Source organism: Aptenodytes patagonicus, chromosome 21 (assembly GCF_965638725.1).
Source record: "Aptenodytes patagonicus chromosome 21, bAptPat1.pri.cur, whole genome shotgun sequence".
NCBI classification, from domain to species: domain Eukaryota; kingdom Metazoa; phylum Chordata; class Aves; order Sphenisciformes; family Spheniscidae; genus Aptenodytes; species Aptenodytes patagonicus.
In genome coordinates this window covers 6,433,634-6,457,633 of record NC_134969.1, presented here as the reverse complement: position 1 = coordinate 6,457,633, position 24,000 = coordinate 6,433,634, and the positions used below count along the sequence as shown (strand labels likewise).

General features: G+C 41.6%; 1 protein-coding gene across 8 annotated transcripts in view; it reads left to right on the top strand.

The window, feature by feature from the left end:
• PUM1 (pumilio RNA binding family member 1) overlaps positions 1–24,000 on the top strand; it is a 77,307-nt gene that overhangs the window by 9,317 nt on the left and 43,990 nt on the right. For 6 of the 8 annotated variants that reach the window (XM_076357496.1, XM_076357495.1, XM_076357494.1 and 3 more), the window contains 3 exons: positions 10,387–10,455; positions 20,901–21,009; positions 23,681–23,859. In XM_076357496.1, coding sequence (XP_076213611.1) covers positions 10,396–10,455; positions 20,901–21,009; positions 23,681–23,859 — 348 coding nt within the window. In that variant the 5' untranslated portion in view covers positions 10,387–10,395. The remainder of the gene's footprint in view (positions 1–10,386; positions 10,456–20,900; positions 21,010–23,680; positions 23,860–24,000) is intronic. The other 2 variants (XM_076357497.1, XM_076357490.1) reach the window with 1 other exon arrangement.

Genomic DNA, 24,000 nt, shown 5'->3' with positions numbered 1-24,000 from the left:
GTTGAATTTTCATGGGTACTTCCTTGTATCGCAGTGAACTGGTTAGGGCTTTTCTTATGTTGACACTGAAATGGCTGTGCTAACTTGATACCCAGATAATTTAGAACATAATACCTTGCTGAAATGACATGTCTAGTTTTGGCTGATTTGTTTCACAGAGATTTCTCTATGGTAAAGGGGTATCTTGAGGGGGGGAATCGGAACGTTTGATTTGTTTACTGCTTTACATTGCCCTTTGAAAATTCCTCTTGAGATAGCCAATCTACTCATGTTCCTTCTAAGTTGGATATTTAAGGTTGGGTATTGGAAAATCCTTCTCTTGCATAGGGGAGAAAAAACACGCTGAAATCTTCAGAAAGTCAGTTTAAGAGTGTGCTTCCTCTGAATCTGTAGGTTTTACTGTCTCTGACAGGCAGTTGCAAGATATCTGGCTCTAGCTGGGATTGCACAAGTGACCTGATGTGCTGGCTTTGGGATTTCTCTGTGGTATATCATCTTTGTAGTCTGCTTCCTTGCTGTGGTGCTTGCTCGGGATATTTTCACACTATTGAATTTGCAAATTTCAATGCTTCAACAAGACTTCAAGTATTTCAGTTAATATATTGTGCCCAAGTATGTTTTGAATAGAGCTTTATTGGAGTACAGCTTCTGCTTGTTTTCTTCCTCCCCTCTCTCCAACTTTGCTTTCCCAGTATCAGCTCTTTTGTGGTGTGCTGAGTTGGTGTGACCTATCTGTACTTCTGCAGAACAGGCTGTGATATGCGTAGCGTTTTTGTAAATGGGTGAAACTTTACAGAAGATACAAGTCCATCCACAGTAGCCTCTTCCTTGCAAACTGGCACAACTAATTTCGACTGCTGATCGGAAATCTCCTTAACAAAGAGCTGTTCCAGAGCATTGAATCTAGCGTTGCCTGTGTCTGAAAACTTGCTTATAGGTGTACGCTGAGACAGTTTTAAAGCTGTCTTCTCTGAATGATGATCTCGCGGGTCTGTGATGAACAAACTTGCCTTTGTGTGCGGATATCATGTGATGCTGTGCTCCCTCCTGTCAAGCGATCTGCTCTCAGATATCGTGTTACTCCTCTTCCTTTGTTAAGGGTAACTTTTGTTCTAGGGCAGTTGGTTTTATTGGGAGCATATGGCCGAGTTACTTACCTTGTACTGAAGCTGCGCTTCAGACCTTGATTCTGCACTGGGGTGAAACTCGACTGTTACTAAACCCTCAAATTAGCCCTTCGCCCTGCTGCCAACAGTCGTTGTGGCATGGGGCCACTCGCATCTGTTTCTGACAGAAGTACTGAGCTTGGCACTGGAATGAGACATTGCTGCGTCCCTTCTTTACATCTTTTTCCCTCCAAATTTAAACCTCGGAAGGTCAGAATAGGGGTGGGAGTGAAAGGAAAAGCCTTCCCGGGGATCAGACAAGCCATACCTTACTGTAGCCCTGAGTACTTGCACAAAAACATTGATCCACACACGCATCTGGGAAGCAGAAGACTGTTTTCCCAAGGTATTGCCAGCTCCAGTGGGGCAAAATTAAGGTTGCTTCTTCTGTAATCCAATATTTTGGAAGTTTGCACCCCAACAATATGTGCCCAAGACATCACAGAGTAACCTAAATTCCACATTAATGAAGCACTTCCCTTGGTGAATAAAATCTGAGGAAAAACATAATTAGCTAACTAAGCCAAGCCATTCTGAAAGGCTGCCTTTCTTGCATTTATTTCTGTACCCTGAATCATTAATCATCTTGGCTAAACGCCATGTAAAGCATTAGCCAATCTGCAATTTCAATAGCTTTTTGCTTCGAATGCTAATGGTAGTAGCAATTCTAATGATGAATCCTTTACTACAAAAATAGTAGTTAAACCACCTAATCCTGTCTAATACTTGTGACTTCACATTCTTTCTTTACCGACTATTGTTATAGGAGAGGACTAAAAATAGTGCTGTAATCAGTTGATGGAACAACATATTTTAACCCTGGATCTAGTTGTTAGTGGCAAGCCTGTTGTTAACAGTGTGCGGTGCTTTTCTTATTGTCAGCTGGTAAATACTTTTTTTCCCTCTCCTAGATACTATATATGTGTGTAAGTATGTGCTCAGGGTAGATATTTTTTAAATAACGTGGTATGTGAGCTGTTCAAACAAGACAAACACAGGCAGTCTCCCACAGCTGAGTAGGAGGCATTTGTTTCCATCTGAAATTTGTAAACCTTAGGTTAATTTAAAAAGCATTAACAACTTGTAAGTATATAAATCAAGTGATACAAAGTATTTCGGCTGTTAAACCAGCTATATTTTTTTTTTTCCTCCTCTCTATTCTAAGGATGTCTTATTCAGGCAGCAGCCTGAATGTTTTTGATGTTTCTTGTTCTTACTACCTCAATCCTGATGTTCTTGTAGTAATGTTGACCTTTTTTTGAGGAATGTTTTACTAGAAAATAAAGATTTTTTTTTGTTGTGGGTTTTTTTTTCTTATTACAAATTGAGCAACGCTTAAAATGTGGAAGCCTAATGGATGGAAACTTCACATGACACTTGCCTTTTGACACTTGCCTTTTCACACTTGCAGAGTGCACATAAGTTAAAAAGAAATAAGTATGCAAGTAATGATCACACTTTTGAGGTGCTCTAGGTAAGCACCCGGAACGTACCTGTGCAAACATGAGGAACTTGGAATCTCTCATCTCGTCTTCTCACAGAAACAAACAAATGCTATTCATCTTAGGAGCTGAGAAATCGTAACATTTTGGCCTATCCTGACAAATGTAACAGTAACATGATTTCTTGCATTACTCTGCAGGAGTAGGAAAGCAAAACAAGTGGTCTTGTAACAAGGTGGTCCCATCAAGCTTGGCCAGAGCTTAAATTGTTGGAGGGTTCCCTCCAGGCTTGCTGGGAGCACGACCAGCATCAGCAGAGACTGAAGAATGAGCCCTTCCCGTGGGTTTGTGGTCCCAGCGCCTGGCCCTTGCCCATGCTTTTCTTTGCCAGGGTGGCAGGGTGCTTCGCCCAGAATTCCTTATGGTAGTATCTGTGGGATACCCTGGAGTTCGTTTGCTTGGCTGGCAGGACTGAAGGCTGCAGTTGGCCCTGTAATTTACTGTAGATCAAAGAAGTTTTGAAAGCAGCCATTTACATGTTCCAACTTAACGAAATCCTGTCTTTGCAGTGCCCATTCTACCTCGGTTTCAGCAGATGCTGTCCTGGGGGTTTTGCCTCCTGGTCAGAAGTAGAACTGGGGGGAGAGGGGTAGTGGGAGAGTAAGTACTGTAATCTAAGGGAGGGACAGCTGGGGGCTAGATAGATCCTGGCATAAGAAAGTGCCGGGGAAGAAGAAAGGCAGCCTTTGAAATGGGGCCACGTGGGGAGCGGTGTTAGGGAGGGGGGAAATGGAGAAACTGGAGAGCTGAGGCTTACAAGAAACAGCCTTCTAGTTTGCTTTGGTTACCCTATTTAACATAATTGGCTTAATAGAAATAGATAGTTTAAACTGTCTTCAATTGCTGTTACCGCTAATAAATGCAGATATTTGATCTGTTTAATGTTGTCCAACACAAAAAAAAAAAAAAAAAAAATCATAAACCCTCAGGCTTCATGGTGCACTTTTAGAGACAATTTTTTTAGATTATCAGCTAGAATATTTCTCAGCTGGTTATTTATCAGCTTCTTTTTTTCCAAAGGACTTTCTAGTTTGTTTATTTGCTTGTTTTTTCTCCTGCATGTGGCTTTTTTTTTTCTTTGTTTAATTCCACCTGTCTCTTCTCTTACCGGGAAACATCACTTGCATAAGGAGGAAGAAAAAATCCTTTGTGATTTAAGAGTGAAATTTAGCCTTTGATAGTTTTGGTGTGTCTGTCTAGGTGAATATAAATTCTACATAAATGAGGATTCCTTAATATATAAGGCTAGTGTACAATCCCCTGAGATACCTGCAGACCATGAAACGTGATACAGTATTATGCTTTGAATTTATATGTAAAGGTCATATTAGCAACCATATTTGCTTAATATAAGGTGCAGTATTAACCCTGATTATTGACATTAATGTTTACTTAAAATTACAACTCAGCTACTTTACTGGTAGCTATCAGTTTGGGGAAAAAACCCCCTTGGATTATTCTAGAATAAAAAATATGGTACTGGAAATCCAAAAGGTAAATATACTGTTGCTCTCATGTTAATTTGTTAGGTCCTTCAAATCCCTGTTTGGTAATTGTAAGGACAGTTCGGGGCCCCGGTTCCTGTTAATTTAACTGACAGCAGAATTCCTTTTGACAAGTGCCATTTAGCCCTGTGGGCCTTGTTGTTTGCCAGGTTAAAATTAACTGGAGTTTTCAGTACCAGCAGTGCAGTGTGTCCCATCAGGTGCTTGGGTTTATTGCTTCTTTCTGCGGGCCTGCTGGTGCTTTTGCAGGTTTCCCTGCTCATCCTTTTCTGCGTTGCAGCTTTTTAGCACCAGGGACATCAGACCCTGTTTTGGGATGGCTTGTTAGAGGCGTAACGGGAGAGGTTTGGTCCTGGTCTCTGTAAGTTGTTTCCTCCGCTCTCGCCTTCTCTCATGGGTGACTCAGACCCTTGGGTCTTTGGCGACGCCTGGGATGATCGCCTGAGTCTGTTTTGCTCTTCTATAAGAAAAAAACTTCCGAAATTTCTAAATACTGGCTATATCTGTGACCAAGTATGTTTCGGGGGGGCTGAGAGGCAGGGAAAAGTGTCTTGCCTGGGTTTGTGGTGTGGTAGGTGAGCAGCAGGTCCAGTACCAAATAGTACCAGCGCATAGAACATCTTTAGAGGCTGGAATATTGCTTTGTCCGTTTCTGGTATTGCTATATAAATTCAAAAGTGTTCCAGGTACAGACAAGAACTAGTGTCTGTGTGGCTTTGGGGCCAGGAAAGCATTTGCTTCTGAGTTGCTGTGATTGAGTTTTGCAATGGTGAGGCCCTCTAATCTTATTTTAAAAAAAAAAAAAAAAGTGTAATTGTCCTGTGTAAGATGGCTACCTGGCATAAATGAGCTGCATGCTGCTTGAGGGGTTGGAAAGTCCACAGTGAGTATGTTTGATGCAGAGTTGCTGAGAAACTCTTCTGCTGCGTGGGAGGTTGAGTTTTGAAAGTGGCCATTAACCTGGAGAGAAATTGGTTTGCGTTGTTGCAATCTGCAGTAGGTGAGAGCAGAAAGCATTCTGTGTTTCGTCTTGTCCTCTCTAAAATAGGCAGTGGGTATCCGTTATTGAAACTTGGAAAGTCCTCTGTGGCCTCAGCGTGTCTCAAGCCAAGGGTTTTTATTCAGGAGACTGAAAATAAGATTTAAAGGTCTGACCTAGAGTGGCTGTGTAATGAGTAATACAGCTGTCTCTCGCTTTATCGCATGTTTTTCAGAGCAAAGGTGAAAATTGGTTAAGAGGGCTTTTGAGAGACTGAATTGACTTCAGCCTCGGCAAAGCAAAGCAACCCGGTGGGTTTACTGCAGTTTCTCAGTGTGGCTCATAGTTGGTGCGCTGGGCGAATCCTCTTTGGGGTATGTGCTGCCACCATGAAGGCGGGAAATTATTTATGAGTCAGTGAAGTGGCTATAAGCTGGAGTGTGTTATAGTGACATACATTCATATATTAGCATGCATGGAAATTACTCTTCTTGAATGAGATTCTCATTAATTTCGGTGAGATTTACATAATGTCAGAGTGCATACACAGCACTTGACGTGAAGGGGAGGAATGTTCTTGTGCAATGAAATTGCTTTGTAACTCTCATTCAGTAGCAGTGCTGCTGATGTACAGAGCCTTAATTTTGTTAAGCAGGCTTCAAAAGCAAGGCTGCTGGTTTTCTGCATTATCAGAAAGAAGGAGTACACTTGATAAGAAGGTAGGGAAGTCTGTTCTTGGTAGTTGGGGAGGATGTGCACTTGCATCTTGATTTGGAGAGGTGGCATGCCTGGAAGAGGCTGAAATGGGGGTGCGACTGAGGGGTGCTGCTCACTGCGAACAGGAGTCAGCTTTTGTTGGATCACTTATGAAGCAATTGGGACTACAGCTGACCTCTCTTCCTGTGATTCCTGATGTTTCTTGAGATCACCTCTTCCTCCAAGGAACCAGGTTGTCATGTCGTATCCAGATGTCAGGGCATCGCTTCCTTGTGCAGCCAATTTGTCTTGGCGTTGTCTTCTGGATTTCTTTCAAAACTCTGGTTCAGTGGTGAACCAGATTTTATGGGAATCAAATCTCACTGACGTTAGCGCTCATCTGCGAAGGAGTTCTTTCTCTGTGGACCTCCTTGTTACTAGTGTTGACACCATCGTGACTCTGCTCTACATGTCTGTGTTTGTTATAGGTCAGTGATAGTTAACAGGAATAGATCCCGATGAGGTGGTAGATCATCTATATCATTTAATTATCATTTCAGAGTATTGCCTGCCTTTTGGAATACTAAGGTGTAGGAAGTCATAACTTTGGCTTTAAGTTCTGTTTCAGAAGCTATTTGTTCTTCTTTCAAAGGGAAATGAAGGAGCTCTGCGATATTTGTGCATACCGTGTAAAAAAAAAAAATGAGGTGCTGCTATTTAATACTGTAGAAGTGGGGAGATGAGAAGAGGACCTTTTGGGTACAGTCTTTGACAATTGAATAATAAACTAGCCTGTATTACAAACAAATAGATACAATGATCAGTGGAGGTAAAGGAACTATGTGACTGAGAGAAAGGGCCTCAAAATTGGTGACTATATACAGTTTGCACATACAGTGCCTGAAAGTCAGGCACGAAGACCTGATTTAGAAAATGTTTTTATCCGTAATTGTTAGGATTGATGAAAGAGAGATGAGTAGGGGTGTGACTTAAATATCTGTAATGAATAATTTCTTCCATTACCTGACTTCTGATAGCAGATAGAGAAGCCAATATTATTGTTTTTGCTTTTGATCGCCACTGGGGCAAAGTATGTTTGGGAAGGAGATGGAGGCAGCCCATTTCCACTGTGTATCATTTAGCAGGGGAGGCTAGGATGGTGATTTGCAAAGTAAGACATGTTTGAAGGACAGCTTCCTTCAGACTCTTAAGAGAGGAGTGAAAATAATAAGTGTGCAATTAAACCAACCAGGTATGAAAAAGCTGGAGCGCACTTTGCTTTCATGTTTATCCTGCTTTTTGCCCTTTACCACTCTTCTTATCTTGGTCTCTGTATCACCTCTGTAGTAATCAATTATCATGGCATCGTTTGAAGACAAACATGCTTCTCCACATTGGAAACGGGCAAATGGTCAACACTGAGGAGAGCTATGTATGCTTACTGGACTGTAGCTCTTAGAGAAAGAGGAATTGCTCAATTGTTGTGGTTTCTGGTGGAGGATCATGAACTTGCATTGAAGGTGTTGACCATGTTGGAGATGGTGTCGGTTTTAGTTACACCAGCTCCACCAAGAATACAGACCAGCATGGGAGCACGGCTTCACACGTGGATGTAAATCACTTATTTGCGCTGCTGTAATTGGTTTAACAAGATGATAACAACACATTTTTCTACTCAAGACAAACACTTGAACAAGACATCTGTGAAAATGTTCTTGCATCTAATGTGAACAAATAAAATATATGATTCTAGCATGTTGAAAAATGTTTGGTGGAGTAAGGATGGCCATGTAACATGCCGAAGTACCATAAAGAAGGGGCTGAGAAGAGCAGTAGAGTTCATTCTTGTTTAGAAACTGCCTGCATGTTCTGCACAGGGCTTTCACCAGGGATGTTGGTGCAACTGAAGCTTCAGGGGGAGCTCAGCTTGACAGCGGGGAGTTGATAGGGCTGGGGTATGACCAAAACAAAATACAAATGTCTCTTAATATCCTTTTGATTTATGCTAGGAATGTAATGATTATATTTTTCTAGCAGCTTTGTTTTGAGGTTCCCATAGCACAACATCCACCTTTGGGCGTTTATTTGTTTTGGCAAAGTTGGGGGACACGCACTAAGCAGCCTCTGTTTCTCCACTAGCCCTTTCCACAGCACTGCGAGTCCTGGATCAGTGCCATCGCGGCTGCATCTGTGGTTTGCTGGGACGTTGCTTTAGCAGTGAGAGTAATGAACATCACCTACTGGATCTCTTTGTATAGCTTCTCTATTCCCCAGATGTCTCATTGAAATAATTTGCCACTGTTAGCTTTTGTGGCTTAGCATGTCTGGGGGTTGCAGCACTTTCCATGAGTTCAGCTTGAAATGCTTCACGGAAGAATTTGGTCTTACTAACTTCTATCTCATTTGAGGTAACAGAGATGTCTTTGCTGGCAGATCAGTGATGAAGTAGACAGTAAAGGAAAGTCATTGGTGTTGCCTGGTGCTGTAGTTTCTGGAAGGTGGAGTCCTGTTTTCACTCTGTGTGTTCATGGTTGATGTGATAAGCGTCACTGCAGAAGGTGGCAAGACTGAGGCATAACTGAAAATAACTTTGAACTGAGATATAGTAATAAGAGCATGCCTTATTTTTAAACTGTGATTCCGAGTGGCTGGCCATTGAGGATTTGCGAGTTACATAAATGTGTATTAGATAACTTAACAGTATGTTACTAATCTTTTGCAAAGTAGTATTGTCACAGAATAGTAGAAGAATTCAGACTGGAGGGGACTGCTGTAGGTTATCTGTGGTGCTTTCCCTACATCTGATATTCTTGCATGGGGTCTACTGAATCTTGTCTTAAAATAGAAATAAAGTGTAATCACAACAAAGTCTTGACTTGGTTCTGCTGGAAATAGTGGCGTGAGTATCAGAAGTCAGGGTTAAGGTCAGTGAACATGGTGTAGCTGCTTACAGCACTGGTCACTGGCAGGCTGGTGCATTAGCATCTAAACCAGTTTTGGGGGTTTTTTTTTTGTCCTATAAATCACCCACCAAGTATTACTGGGTTCCTTCCCTTGGCCCAGAGGGGGCTGCATCCAAATCACCTGCTATGTCTTCAGTGGCGACACGACTAAACACTGCATTTAAAAAAGAGCCCATATAGGACTGCAGTGAATAGAGTGTGTGGATCACTCATAAATAAGTGTTTTACAAACTATTACCCCTGTTCTAGCAGAAAGGTGTATCAGATCTGTTGGGTTGCAGGGATTATGTAAACATTGAGTAGGAGGCATGTAGTATTGCTTATGTGCCATTATAAGTGTCTGTGGCTGTTGTAGTAAGTGCTGCTTTAATACAGGTGTGTTATCTGAGGAGGGCAATAATTTAGTCTGAATGCTAGCATGTGGTTGAACTTGTGTGCTTTGTCCTCAAGTCCATCGTTGGGTTTTTTTTTCTTTGCTTCTGCACGTGTGCTCAATGGCTGCATCTGTAAGGACTTGCCTGGATGAGATTTGGAAATGAAAATCAGGAGTGTTTTCTTGCATTTTCAACATACCCAACTTACTTAGCTAGCAGTTTTAAATTGCTGCTTTTTTTGTGTTATAATTGAATTAATTTTCATCAAATCATGATCCAAAGCAGAAGCAGAAAATGGCACAACTGTCCAAGTAAATGTATAGCTACAGGTTCTCCAGGTGAGCAAGGCCAGTGTCACCTCCCGGGGCCGTCCCCTTGCTCCCGCAGCGCCTGAGCTCTGCCCTGTGTGAGTCTGGAAGGACTGCTTCACCATTGCCTTTCCCTTGCGTGCCTTGCCTTAGCTGGCAAGTCTTGGGGCCCCCAGCATGGCCATGGAGCTGTGTGGCTGCCATGCCACACACCAGCAACCTCCTGGGAAGGAGGAAAAGGCCATACCCCATCAGGGGTTTTCTTAAGGTGTTTTGCACCCCACTTTGTGCTTCTGGATTTCCGCTTTGAGAGATTGTTGTGGGTACAGTAGCTAAAATTGGCAACTGATATTAAGGCATTGCCTGCTTTCCTTTCTTCATCCCCTGCCCCCCATTTCAAATGGTGCTATTTAATTTAATTTGCTTTTTGTTTCTACCGTTGTGTTTTTCTCTTTCATATCAATGTAACTTGAATATAAATCTGCCTGTTTTATATGAGAGTCTTTACTTGATTTTCACCTGGAAGGAAATGATGCTGACTCGCTTGCTTATGCATCGACTCCCTCACTTGAAATCATGCAGCTCACTGTGAAATATTAGTCTATGCAATACACTTAGCAAAGGCAGTTGTGTTAGACTTTGCGTGCCTTAAAAGTAATTGCTAGTTTTTCCTTTTTTGTGTGTGTATAAATCTAACACTATAAAAGTTGTAGGTTCTGGGAGTCTTAAAGGTAAGTCATCTTTTGGAGCTCAATAACCTTGCTATATGCTGTAATATGGAATGTAGCTCTCAGTCTGTATCAGAAAAATTGCTGTAAACTATGGTTATTATTAAGAAAGACAAATACAAACATTTCCTCATGTATTTTTTTTTTTTACCCATCTATAAATAGGTGCGTTCCATGGATGAACTGAATCATGATTTTCAAGCGCTTGCTCTGGAAGGACGAGCTATGGGAGAGGTAAGTGAAAGGCCTATAGAAAAAAATTGTGTATTTGGGGGGGAGGAGGAAAATAAATAACAGGTTTTGAGGCTGTTGGAATGATTCTGAACTTGAGAGTTCTCTGTTATGACTGTGGAGCGCGCGCGTGTGTGTGTGTGTGCTTTAACAAAATAAAAACCTGTCAGGCTGGAATACATCTTAGTAGGAGGAACAGCTAAGCCCTCCACCTGTTGTATCATCAAACAGTAAAATGGTGGTTGTAAAAGAACAGTTAGAAATATGTCTTGTGACAAGTGTTACAATACTTGTAGCATGTTTATTTTGGGATCCAGTGATCTCAGACCCCATAATATTGTGGGTTTAGCTGTCTGTCTGCTGCCCTGTTTCCACTCCTGGCCACCTTTTGGCTCTTGTCATAAAGCACAGGTCTGTGTTTAACGTTTAAAGTAGCTGGGCAACGTAATCAAGGGCTGCAGAAGTGATAAGTGCTTCGGACAGGTCAAAGGACTGAACAGGAGTTGTCAGATAATGGGCCCTTCAATAGAAGCCCAGTGAGAGTTATTTTAATCTCGCAGCGCAGTAAGGAGGTGGCAGATTTGGAGGAGATGGCCATTGGTTTTCTTTGAAAAGAGAGAATTTACCTATTTCTAGGGTGACTTGAAAGAATAGCAAGTTACTGTAGTTGGCTGTGTTAGGTTCCTGGAAATTGGATGTAAACACTTCTTGTTCTTGCCTAGTTCCCTTTTCCTTTATAATCAGTCCCTTTAGAGGCTTGTGGAAGAACAGGGATGAGAAAATCACGTCTTGTAGGAGGGTATCAATGTATGGCAGGTCAGCTTGATACAGGTCTTGTTTTGGAGAGCCTTCCTTTTTGCATTCCTGTCTGTCAAGTTCAGACTAGTTTATTTTCTCCACGTTCAGTCCATCCTATCTCTGTTACTGAGTTTATGAGCCAGGTTAAAAAAAAAAAAAATCCCTAGAAACCAAAAATTACTGTTTTGGAGAAAACAGCAAACCAGGACTATTGCATGGTGGGATTCATAAGAAGGTGTCCTCTCTCAAGTGAAAGACCTCTGGGAATTTATGGTGCTTGCAGCTTAGCTTCTCTCCTCTCCTTCCTTCCGTCTCTTGAAGATCGTAATACTGAGTTGCATTTTAATTTGACAGTGTTTGATAGGAAAATCTCTGTTTCTCTAGGTTATATTAACCTACATTGACTACTGACTAAGAGTAGATGAAAATGATTTACGAAGGAGAAAACACGACATTAAAAATCCGTCTAAAGCTGCTGAAAAACAGCTGATGTGCCTCCATATGAAGCATGCCAGTGGAATGACGGGGGTGTGAATGTTCTGTGAATATTATTTTTTAACGCTTCCCTTGAGCAAGACATTAGTTTTTAGATATAGAGCCTACAGGCTCTTTGAAAGCATCTTAAGAGCAAGTACAGCACTTGTTTTGTACTTACCATGGCATTAGGTCATGTTAGCTTAAATGCCTGAAGGCATTCCTAAATACGCTGATTTTTACCAACTCTTATTTAGCCATTTCTTGAGAGAAGTGAATTTGGGTTTGTTTTTTTGGAGGATGTGAGGTTTGCCTTCCAATGATGACTCACCTTCCCCCCACCCCCCCCGCTTCTTCTTTGTCTTGTAACAGTGATACAGAAAGTTTTGGAGATGGCATCCTTTTGTCACTGGGCTTTTCCACATACTGGAGTGTGCATGTCTTTCCAGGAAAGGTGACATTTCGCCCTTCTCTTGAAGCTAAGACACTGTTTCTTGTTTCTCTTGGGGTTCTTCTCCTTCAGTCCCGCAATTTCTTTTCTTTATCTATCAAATTTTCTCTGTATTTCCTAAGGTATTTCAACATACATCCGCTGGCCGATTTAAGGAACTATGTAAACTGAGATCCCCGCAGGATACGCGTGTCGTTTTTCAAGACCGTGTTCTTCAACTACGGGCTTTGATTTTGTGCAGCATGTCCTATCTGTTGTTTAGATGCCTTAGCAAGGCGCTGATGGTTTCCTCCCATCCCCCTGCTCCTGGAATGTGAAGGAAACTCATGGAGAAAGTCAGTGTACTAAGAAAAAAATTGAGTCTGAAATAAACGAGGAAAGGAGTGAATTTGATTTGTATTTCTAGATCTTGTGTCTTCTGAGCCTTACCTGCAGGAAGCGTCAACAGTCTCATACTCTGAGTTGATAGTGAAAAACCTGGAGGAGAAAGATGAGGAAAAGAGTGTTTATGCATTTAGTGTATCTTTTTATCTTCTTGTTTTCTTGCATCTTAGTAAGCAACACCATCATAATTTTAGTGATTTAAGGAGTTTGTGCCTCTGAAGACATCAGAGCTTTTTTTTAAAGGGCGCTGTCAAACAATTAAATCTCTTATCTGCATTTTGACAGCAGGATAGATAATATTTGGTGATGAACAGATATCCTAATCTGGGAAAAGTAAAAAAAAGTTTTAAAAAACCCCCACAACTTTCATCTGCCTTGTGGCTGTCTCCATCTTCAAAATCCCACCCTCCCCCACTGCAACCAGCCTTGTACCCCCCTAAATTTCTGTGCGAGTGGAAGTGCAATACTTTCTCAAGTGTGAGATGGAAAAGAAGAGCCACAGAAACCTTTTTGCTCCGCTCTAAAATGGAAAAGGTTTGGGCCGTTGATAGTGAATGTGGTCGATAATGTTGAAAGTAGCCTTCTAAAAGGGGTATCTGTTCTCCCCCTTTTTTTAGCACTTTGTCCAGGTTGTTAGCTGTCAGGAAGGAAGTCATCTTGGAGCCTTACTACAAGCCACGTAAGCGTAATGAAATCTTCACTAGTTTTGTATCAAATTCCCCTTCTCAGCAAATGTTGAACTGGAAAGTAGTAAGAAGCAATGGTGTATAGCAACTGGTGAAGAAAGGGAATGGCGCTTCAGAAGTTGCCCGTAGACCAGAACATGTGTCCATGCTGCTTGTGCTGTCTTCTGAGGTCTTTGATCACATGGCAGTGATACCTGAGGCTCGACATGAGCTATGCAAGTTCTCTTTCTTTTCTGGCCTTCAAGACAGAGGAGCTGGATATCTGCTTTTCTTTGCTTAAATCCCTCTTACTGTAGCTTTGCAATATTGCATATTCGTGCAGCATCTTTTTGGGATAGTGGACAGTGCAGAGAGATGGGGAGGCGATATTTGTCTTTGTCATCAGTGCATTACATGCATTTTGAACTGCAGCAACATTCTTGATTTGGTAGTAGGTTATGCTGTGAGATAAGCCTGCATCTAGAATAAAAGAGCAGCTGGGTGAGTAGCTAGCTGTAACTTAATCCAAGAGGGTGGGAGGAGGAAGGGAACAGAAAGACATTAGGTAACTGGTAGGTCCTTAACTTCAAAAATAGAAGGAATTGGACCAAAAATTTTGAAGTATGAATGTCTGGGGTAACAGTGAATCTCACCCTACTCTTTAAAAGAAACACTGGTAAGAAATACTGTCCATTTTCACCTGATGAGAATTTCATTATTGCTCTCTGCTGCTGTCCGCTGCAGGTTTTAGCGCTGGAGTCTAGTGTAGGTCTGACTGGCCAAACAGTGAAATTGCCAGAACCCCGGGGCTTCATTGTAGCGGAGCTCTTAAACGGCAAAGGCTGAAGTCATATGGGGTTCACCATGTCCATGTTTATGTCCCCTTGATGCAATTGCTTAGGTCCTAGATAAGCCCCTGCCTCTCCGGTGACAAGCGCTTTTTTTTTTTGAGCAAAGTGGTTGTGAGACTGGGCCTAGGCATTCTTGTATTTGTTTTAAAGAAAACCAAACAAACAAAAAACAAGCAAAAAAACCCCAACCAACCCCTAAAAAACCCCCACATGACTCTGCTTTCCCTGCTAATGATGCCTTTACTGTGTTATCATAAATTTATGATTCATTGGCAGCTGGGCTGGGGACTATTGACAGTTTTGAATAATGTTTCGGTTCGTTTTTTTTTTTTTCCCCCTTCAATTTATCTAGTGCTAGCAGCATTAGAAATGGGAGGATTGAAGCGTGATGGTGCCACAGCAGCTACGCTGGCACGTCTGGATGGCTCAGTGCAGGGTCTGAGAGCACCAGAACTGGGGCAAGAGCTGAGCAAGAACACGCCAGGGAGTTAGGCAGCCGCTGGCGGCTGCGGAGGGGCAGCTTACGGCTGCAGGGTCAGTGAAATGCAGTTAGACTGCTTAACAGCTTGCCATCCTGGCAAGATGGAGATTTTTTAATTTATTTTTTAATTTATTATTAAATTTATTATTTATTTTTTTAACCTTCCCCACTATGTTCCCAATCGTATGATCCTGCCCCTCTTTTTTGTGCTATCAGACCCTCCTGCAAGCCAGTTTAACTCCTTGAGCTGGCAGAAAGCTGCCTGTTCTTTGGGACGGGAGAGCAAAAGCCGGCCTTGTGGCAGCTGTACAGCTGCCGGTGGCACTCCAGCTCGGATTGCTTGTTGTGTGCTCAGCCTCCCTATCTTGTTTGTTTTTTTAGATGGCAACTTTTTTTTAGGGTAGATAACATCTTAGTGTTTGTAAACCTGCAGTGCTGCCCAAATGTGACTTGTAAATACACACTCTGCCTTCTCCTACCTGTTGCTGCAGATATACTGAGTTCTCCAACTGCACAGATGGCTTCTTTTATCTTAATATTTGCCTTGTCTGAAGGGGATCAGTTTACTTAATTTGTCTAATTCGTAATCCCATCTCAGTGGGATCTATATGCACAGGCTCTGTACTTGTTGGTTGTAGAATTGCTTTTGTTGATGTGTAAGTCGTCCCTGCCCCTCCTCCCTGCTCTGCTAAATTGAATATTGGCCTAACTCTGTAAGTCCTCTGTAAGAGGGCTTAGAAGGATTATTTTCATACTAGATAGGGTCAATTTTAATAAAAACTGGGGAACAAATAAACTAGCCTAGTTCTAAACTGCTGCATGTTCTTTTTTTAATTTCCAACCTGAAGAACTGGATGATAGTCACTTAAATTTTTTTTTTTTTCCATTGCAACTGACAACTTTACCTGAGGAAAAATTCGTTGTCTTGGCATAATTCAGTACAGATGATTACTGCTTGCTAAATCTCTAGTTTTGGTTGGAGCAGTACTTGACAGGACAAGGACCCCCACTACCATCTGTTGATACTGTCTTTTGGGTTTTCCCCTCCCCAATATCTGTAAATAAATCTGGAATCTGTATGTAAAATAAACGTTTATATTCTGTTTGTTTCTGCTTATGGTACAGAGCTTCCAGTCGGAAACTTTGTGTTTCTGGGGGGAAGATTAAACTGTAGGGGACAGCTGTAGTTGTTTGTGCAGTAAGGGCGTGTGTGTGTATGAGACAGTGAGTATTAGAATTCTTTATTATCCTTGTCTGTGATTCACTGCAAAACCGTAAGAAGGTGTTTGGGTGCAGTTCTTCAGGATCTTGTTGGATGTGTTTTCACCCTTAAGAAAGGGGTAGAGGGTAGGTGAAACAATAAAGGGCTAAATTAGTCTCAGGTCACCCTCCAGCCAGAGGAAATGGTCTTGTTACCTTTTGTGGTAGTGACCCAGTTTGTATGGTCAGGAAAATCGAAATATTTAAATGAGCAACCAGAAAACACATAAAAGCTTGCTATGTATATTCCATTTCATAACACAGCTTGTTGCTGTTGTTCACAAACACATATTCATATGAAGTGTTTCTTTTCCTTATCTTTCAGTTAGGAGTGTACGCCTGGTTTATGCAGCTATATACGAAGTGTGTCTAAACCTGGTGTCTGTGGATGTCCCTTTCCACAACTTTAGTGTATAGTTTTGTTACAATTGAGATTTGAAAGTGTTCTGTGAGACGCAGCATGCCTGTGTTAGCAATACTGGTTTAAGGTATTCTTGTTCTTACAGCGGCCAGGGGGTGCTTACAGGTGTGTTGCAAACTTCTCCCCTTACCTCCTCAAGCCCTCTCAGCAGCCAAATTTGCAGACTGCTCTTTGCAAGGGCTCTGACCAATTTGCAACATGGACCTGCCAAAGATTGCTCTTTCTAAAGAGGGGCTTTGAGGGGGGCACGTGCTCCGGCACCTGAGACGCACGGGGGGGAAGTACCTTTGCCTGGTGGTGCTGCTGAAGACAAAGTATTGTCGAAGCATGGCCTTAGTCTGATGAATTCTGCTGGAGCTGCTGGTTTGGAAATGTGTTGTAAATTTTAAAATGATAGAAATGAAAAATCTCATTTTGTTGCCACTGTTTATATTTCATGAGAAAGTGAGTACCTCAAAATATTAAAACCAAGAAAGGAGGTTGAACTTAGTTACCTCTAGCAGACTTCCTCAGGAGAAGTTGCTGCTGAACCTTTAAGCAGGTTTGCTTAAGATTTTAGGGTTGCTTTAAAAATGTTGAGATTACCTATTGTTGCGAGTGTACTGACCAGGCAGTTGCTGGGCTCCCTGTTGCCCTTTTCTGTGCTGATTTACAGATGCAGATTTCCTCTTAGGTTTGCATTATACTTGATTTTTAGCCTAAGTTCCATTTTGCCTTTTACCTTAAAGGAGGAATAAATTTCATAAGCTTAGAATTCACTATTGCTTTCTTGTGTGTATCAGGAAAACTTATTAACATTTTGGAAATGCAAGAGCTTATGAAAGGAGTTTAGTTTTCTTGTAAACTAGAGATTGCTCTTTCCTTGAAAAGAAAATACTCTATTCTGCTCACTTCTTTCCGTGCAAACCTATGCCCCTTCTCATCCTTTATTTGAGGTGTGACTGCAGAACAGATTGTGTCCTTCTACGCTGTAAGGTATTGTCAAAGGAAATGAGAAGTGTTTAGCTGCAGCTAAAATTTTGTTTAATCGGTCCGTATCGCTTTCTTCTTCAAAATTCCTTGAAATGGCATGAGGAGGAGAGTAGTGATTTTTGCTGGGGTGGCGGCAGCAGGAGTGAAAAAGCTGCATTTTAAGAAATATGGGAATGACAGAAGCTTAAAAAAACCTGTAGCACACCTGATGTGTGTTTATGTTTATAAATACTAGAGAGCACTGACTTGGCTTTCACCTCCTTAATGTCATTCCATGGTGCAAATGGAGGAACAGGTTAGTCTGTGTGTTTTGAAATGAGTTTTGCTGATGGGAGTTGCTTGTCCTTACAGTTGTCTTGAGTTATTTCTGGATTACATAAAAGGGGAGCGCAGTGCAAGTTTCCCTGCTTTTATCGTTCAGTTGAGAGAATCATGAGCAGTCCTACGCTGTGTTTACCATGCAATGATAAATCCTGAAGTCACCAACATTTCTAAAAAGTGAGTGATGTGCCGATATCTCATGATGTTTCTTCTGCTGGTTGCAGAGAAGGAGCAGCTGGGGAAAACACCGTGTCGTCTTCTCAGTGGTTTGAGAGTTAAAAGAACAAGTTGAGTCTTGTTCTCTCAGTAGGAAGACGACAATGAAAACCCAGAGGTAGCTTAGCACTTGGATTAAAATGCTTTCTTCAAAGTTTAACCTTTTTGAGAGGTTTGGGTGGAAATGACTTGCTGCTGAAAAAGACTGAAACTAGAATGGGATAACTGGTAGAGAAAATAGGCAATTAAATGGTCTCGCTTGGACAGACTGTGTGCAAGATACGGAGTTTGTAGGCGTGGATGGTGTGCCAAATATTGAAGAACTGGGGAAAACAGAAGTTTGGCGTTTCTGTACTGAAAAGTTCAGATACTCAAAGCCAGTGTTTTGAACAAATATTTGACTGTAGAGAAAGGAAGTTTTTTCCTTCCTTGCGCTAAAGGGAGACTTCTTGGACACAAGGAAGAAATTCTTTACAATGAGGGTGGTGAGACGCTGGAAGAGGCTGCCCAGAGAAGTTGTGGATGCCCCATCACTGGAAGTGTTCAAAGTCGGGTTGGATGGGGCTTTGAGCAACCTGAAAGATGCTGAAAAGATGTCCGTGCTCATCGCAGGGGGCGTGGATTAGATGATCTTTGAAGGTCCCTTCCAACCCAAACCATTCTGTGATTCTAGACTCTGCATCTGTAATGAATACTGTGAAGCAGGGTGGGTACAAGTCCTGCCTGTCCCTGACACTTTTTGTACAGCTATTTCACCTGCCCTGGGGACAGCCCACATACTGGAGCCTGTACGTCCAGGTAGGGTTGAAGTGCACATACCTTTGAAGGACTTTGGAGTACACTGCATTGTGCTCCAGCACAGGTGAATGAGCTCATCCTTAGGTTGAAAATGAAGATTTTTGCTTCTGAATTAGCAGGAGGAAAGCTATTGCGAGTTGGAAGAGGAGGTTAGGGTGGGGAAGTAAGTTATACAAGTGTATACTTTCAGTAAAAGAAAAACTGCAATTTAATTGAGCAACATTAATCTGTAAATAAGTTTTGTTTAGTGCTGTGGCAGCAAACAGCACACCAACACACATGCACGGTGTCTTCAGCCTTGTAGGAGGATCTCAGCTGGTTCAGAAGTGGTGACCTCTGTGCTGGAGCTCCTGGTGTGCCTGGCACAAGAGGAGTGTTACTGGCACATGTCATCCTAAAATTTGACCTGTTATGTGTTAGTTTGAGATGTTGATTCAACCTCTGTATGTGAGGATTGCTTTGTTTTACATTCCTGTGTGCTTGTATAGACAACATGCAGGTGTATGCATAAATGTTTCAGTTCAGCTGGAAAATGCCCCTGCGCCAGCTCTTGCTTAGGACTTACAGTCGGCAGCAGCAGTGAGCCGAGGAGCTGGGAGCGTAAAACTTGCATGTCTGTGTACAGCTGGAGTTTGACTGACAGCCCCTGAAGCAGCAGTGCTTCTGCTCTGAGGTCTGCTCAGACGCCGTGCCTGCCCTCCATCTTGTGCCTGTACAAGCTTTTTTCCCAAACGGACTGCATTTATTTATTTATTTTCCCTTGTAGGTGACTACCGTGTTTAAGTCGTGGATTGATCTTATTCTCTACTGATCTTGGCGCAAAAGCAGGATTACTTTTGCTCAACAGCAACTCTGAGTGTTAGTTAAATAGCTGAATGTAATTGCTCTCTTATCTGTGGTGGGGTTTTTTGGTTTGTTTTTTTGTTTGGTTTGGTTTTGTTGGGTTTTTTTTTTTTTTTAGAATTTGTAAGGAATTCTACTTCTCAGGTGTGGGGTAAAATTGATGTTGCTTTCATTATACTACCTGTCTTCTGTGTAATCTGTCCAATTATCCAAATCTGAACCTCGGGTTTAATCTCATATGTACAGACCTGCTTCGCGATACGTTTCTGAGTAAACACATCTTCCTTAAGTTAAAAAGTAAATGGTGAGCACAACTTTTCTGATTGTCTTAAACCAGAGTACACTGCAAGCTGGGAGCTCTTAAATCACTTACGCTTGCTTCATCTTCATCCAGCAGTCTATTTACTCTGCTATGCAGTAGCCTTAAATTTGCGCGTCTGCTGATGGAGTATGGAGTTATCAACACTCCTAATAAATAGGAGACATAGACTAATCTGATGATTCTTGTTTGTTCTATGGTAATTTCAAACAGATGCAAGTACTTATTAATCTTCCAGTTCCTTTAGTTTTATTCCAACTTCAGCAGGCAAGGCTCATTTATTTTGTTAATTTGCTATGAATGTACTGTTGTTTCTTGTCTGAATTGCATACATCTCATTCAGCCTGAAGATTTAATTTGGAGATTGTATGCTTGACATCTAAGGCACTTAAGCAGGGCTCGAAATTCCCCTTGCCATATGTAGATGCCACGTGGCAGGTGTTTCCTCAGTGAAGCTGGTATTTTCAAAATACATCGGCTAAATAGGACACGCTGTTCTTTCTGCCATCTACTGAACTTCAGAACAATCATCCTTGGATTCATTCAAGCCAAGGATGACTTTCTGTCTCGTTCTCAGTAAGTGCATAACCTTTTTTTCTTTTCATCTGGTAGGAACAATACATGCGCGGCAGGTGCGGTGGCCCAGAACTGTTCACTCTTATTAGTGTTTACAAATAACCTTCATAGCATGGAGAGTCCTCAGCAGTCATTAAATGAGCGAGAAGTGAGAGCTCTTGGCACCTCTTGAGCTATTCTGTCCCTGCCAGCATCAGAACCTCAGTAGTTGAAGGCAAGAATTTGTGCTGGAAGTGCTGGGTAGTTTTAGAGGTATCCTCACAGCTCAGGTGGAAGTCATGATAATGTTCTGATGAGAACAGTTTTTTCTGTGAATATTTTTCTTGCAAGTAGCTCTCATGCTGAGAGGCTGGAGAATGTAAATTGTATGTGTGTGCTTACGTGTGTGGGGTTCATAAAGCATTTAAGAATGTAAGAGGATTGCTGAGATTGAATCATTATCTCAGTTGCTGTATGGCTTTCACCCTAGGAGTATGTAAATATTTTGATTATAAAGCATGTATCAGTTTGTGTTTAATGATTGATTCATGTTTAGAAGGGAGACGCTTATGGTTTATGTTTGCATTTTATACTTATTTTAATCATGCTTTGTTTTTTGTTTTTTTTTTTTAATTGCAGCAGCTGTTGCCGGGTAAAAAGTTTTGGGAATCTGATGATTCCAGCAAAGATGGACCAAAAGGGATATTTCTGGGAGATCAGTGGAGAGACAGTGCTTGGGGAACATCAGGTAGCTCAATTATTTACTTAATTTAGTTGGGGTTGAATACAGAAATGTGCAACTCATCTACTCAAAATTGCTGGCCAGTCTGGATGACACAGCTTTTAAAAGATTTTTAAAATCATCTGTTTTACATAATAGAAAACTAACAGAAAAACCCACACTGCTTTGTGATAGAGTTAAAAGATATCCATAGTTACAAAAAGATTGTCTAATGTGAACGTGTGTACCCTTTTGTTTATCTGCTCAAAAATTTTAGATTGCTATTAAAATTTCAATTTAAACTTTCTGATGTATTTTCTGCCTTGGGATGGATTACTTGAAGTTTGAACAAAGATAATAGAGAACAAGATTAGTAAAATAAAACCCCTAAAAACAACCCCACAATTTTTTAAATACTAAACCAACCAACCAAAACCCAACAACATTCATTTTAAAAAAGAAAAAAAAGTGATGTTTTGAATTAGTGGTGTTGAAGTTTATCTGCCAAGAGTTTTGTTCTTGGATCAGAGACTGTCCCTTATTTTGAATTTAAGGGGAGAGTGTTCAGGTTGGTTTTAGTTAAATGGCAAAAAATCCCATGCATGTGCTGAATTTGAAATGCTAACCTTTTACTTTTTATTTTCGTGCTTTCTATATGTAATGAATATGGTCCTTAAACACCGCCGAGTATCTCGTGCAGTTTCCAAACAACTGTGCAGAACTACAGCTCCAAGAGAGATGTAATTTCAAGGAACTTCACTGTTGTGTGGGGTTTTTTTCCTGCTGAAAATATCCATTATTAGAGTAAAGGCATTGGGATAGTGATAAGGGCATTTTTTATTATTTGAATTTCAAAATGGCTGTGAAAAGGGGATAAAGCTTCTCAAAATCTGATCGGCTGAATATTGCAGTCTGGCTAGGTACTGCGGAGATTTTGGGGAGCTGCTGCCTCCAGCTGCCTGACTTGCCTGTCCGCAGTGGGTCTCCATAGCTGTGCCTGCATCCAGTCCTCAACAACAGTTTGTGCCTGGTTGTATTAATATAAGCTGAAGTTGAGGGTGGATTAAAGGGCTGAGCCAGACTCTGAACAGCAACAGCTGAGGAAGAGACTTTCTCCTTTGCTGCCTCTGTTGTTGGGCTGGTTACATCCACCAGACAGGCAGGGTAGACATCTGGGGGAGGTAACCTCCTGTGCTGGTTGATCACAAATTTCCATGAGTCAAAGCCCTTCGTCTCATGTCTTCCTTTGTTTATTCTCAATTAATCCTGTGCACCTTACTGCCTTTATTCCTGAGCCATGGCCTGCACTGCTGTCTGTGAGTCAGGGAAGTCATAGTTTCCCCTTTTGCTCATCTAAAATGAAGAGAACAGCCATGGTCTGAGCAGTTGCTCAAGGTCACTGCCCCAGAGAAAGGAGCAGAACTTGGAGGAGGGGTGTGGAAGTGTCCTTGGCCAGAAGACTAGTTTGTTCCATGGACAGTGGAACTAATGAAGCCTGGTTTTCTGTAAGATGCTCTTCGCTCCATCCATTTTCCTTCCTGTCTGTGTTCACAGTGTGCACTGCAGTCCTCCCATATGGCTTTGGTTCTTCACTACGCTGCCTTGAAGTGTAGTTTTAAAGCATTTGAAGCCAGTACCGCTAAAAGAAGCAGTCCTGTCTGATGCAGGCCACTCCTTTCTTCCCCTCCTGGTGGTACAAGTAGTTATGCAGCAGTGCAATGAAACCTGCTGGGGAATTGATCTGTGTTAAAACTAGCTTTTATCTTTTCTGTGTTAACTTTATCCCGAAAAAGTGTCCCCAGTCGGCTGTACTTTGTGGCCCCATAGATTCTTGTGCTGGCTTGAGGGAGAAGGCAGGACAGCATAGCTGGGATTAATGATAGAATAGAATTACTTCTCTTGACAGCTTATACCTGCTTTATAAGGAAACTACAGTATCGATATCATTGCATGTCCCTTCCACCATCCCCTGGCAACTGCTCTATCTGCTGCCCATTGTTACTGACTCGTGGACTACCGCCAGTCTGAGCAGGCAGGAGCGGAGTACTTCTTCCCTTCCCTCGTTGGGGATGTAAGGTCACCTTCTGCTGCCCAGCCACCTATTTTTGCAGAGCTCGTAAGGACTTGGAGACATCTATCCTTAGTCTGTTCTGGCTGGATCTCAAACCCTCATGCTGCAGAGGGGATAAAGGGATGGAGTGGATGCAGGAGGGCAGGGGATGAGAAAGAGGAAATTAAGTTCTCATAAACTTTTTCTTGAGGAAATAGCAGCTAAGAGAAACTCTGATCATAACATGAATATGGCAGTTCATATGACCAAGAAAACAAATGTAGGCTGCTGTAATGGTAGGATGATGTTTTAAATGACAAACCAAGACTGACTGTTTTTTCACTGTACTAATGCAAGAGTTTTACTAAAAACTAGAACTTTGTTTTTTTAATTGCAACCTTTACTTAGAGACTTAAATTCCTGAAATTTTATGATTTTAGACTTTAAATGTAGTTACCGCTTGTAGGTTTACAGGTTCTAGTATTTAAAAAATGAGAAAGCCATCCTGCTTTTTCTAATGGATATCATCAGAGTCAAAAAGTTGGCACTTCTTAGTACAATTAAGACACTAGAGAGTACGTATTTAATGACTTGCCTCCTTTGAATAGTTGGATCTATTTATAAGAATTGCACATGTTTTTGTTCCAGATCACTCTGTTTCCCAACCAATTATGGTTCAGAGAAGACCTGGTCAGGGCTTTCATGTGAATAGTGAAGTCAACTCAGTGCTTTCACCACGGTCAGAGAGTGGAGGACTTGGAGTTAGCATGGTGGAGTATGTGTTGAGCTCATCTCCTGGAGATTCCTGCCTAAGGAAAGGAGGATTTGTAAGTGTGCCTGATTCTGACATTTGAGTTCCCATTATGTTATTTTCTCCATTTGCTGCTTGGTTTGTTTGTTTGTTAATCCATTCCTAAAGGCAGATGTTTGTTCTTTCTTTTATTTGTTCTTAGTTTAGCTATCTTTCT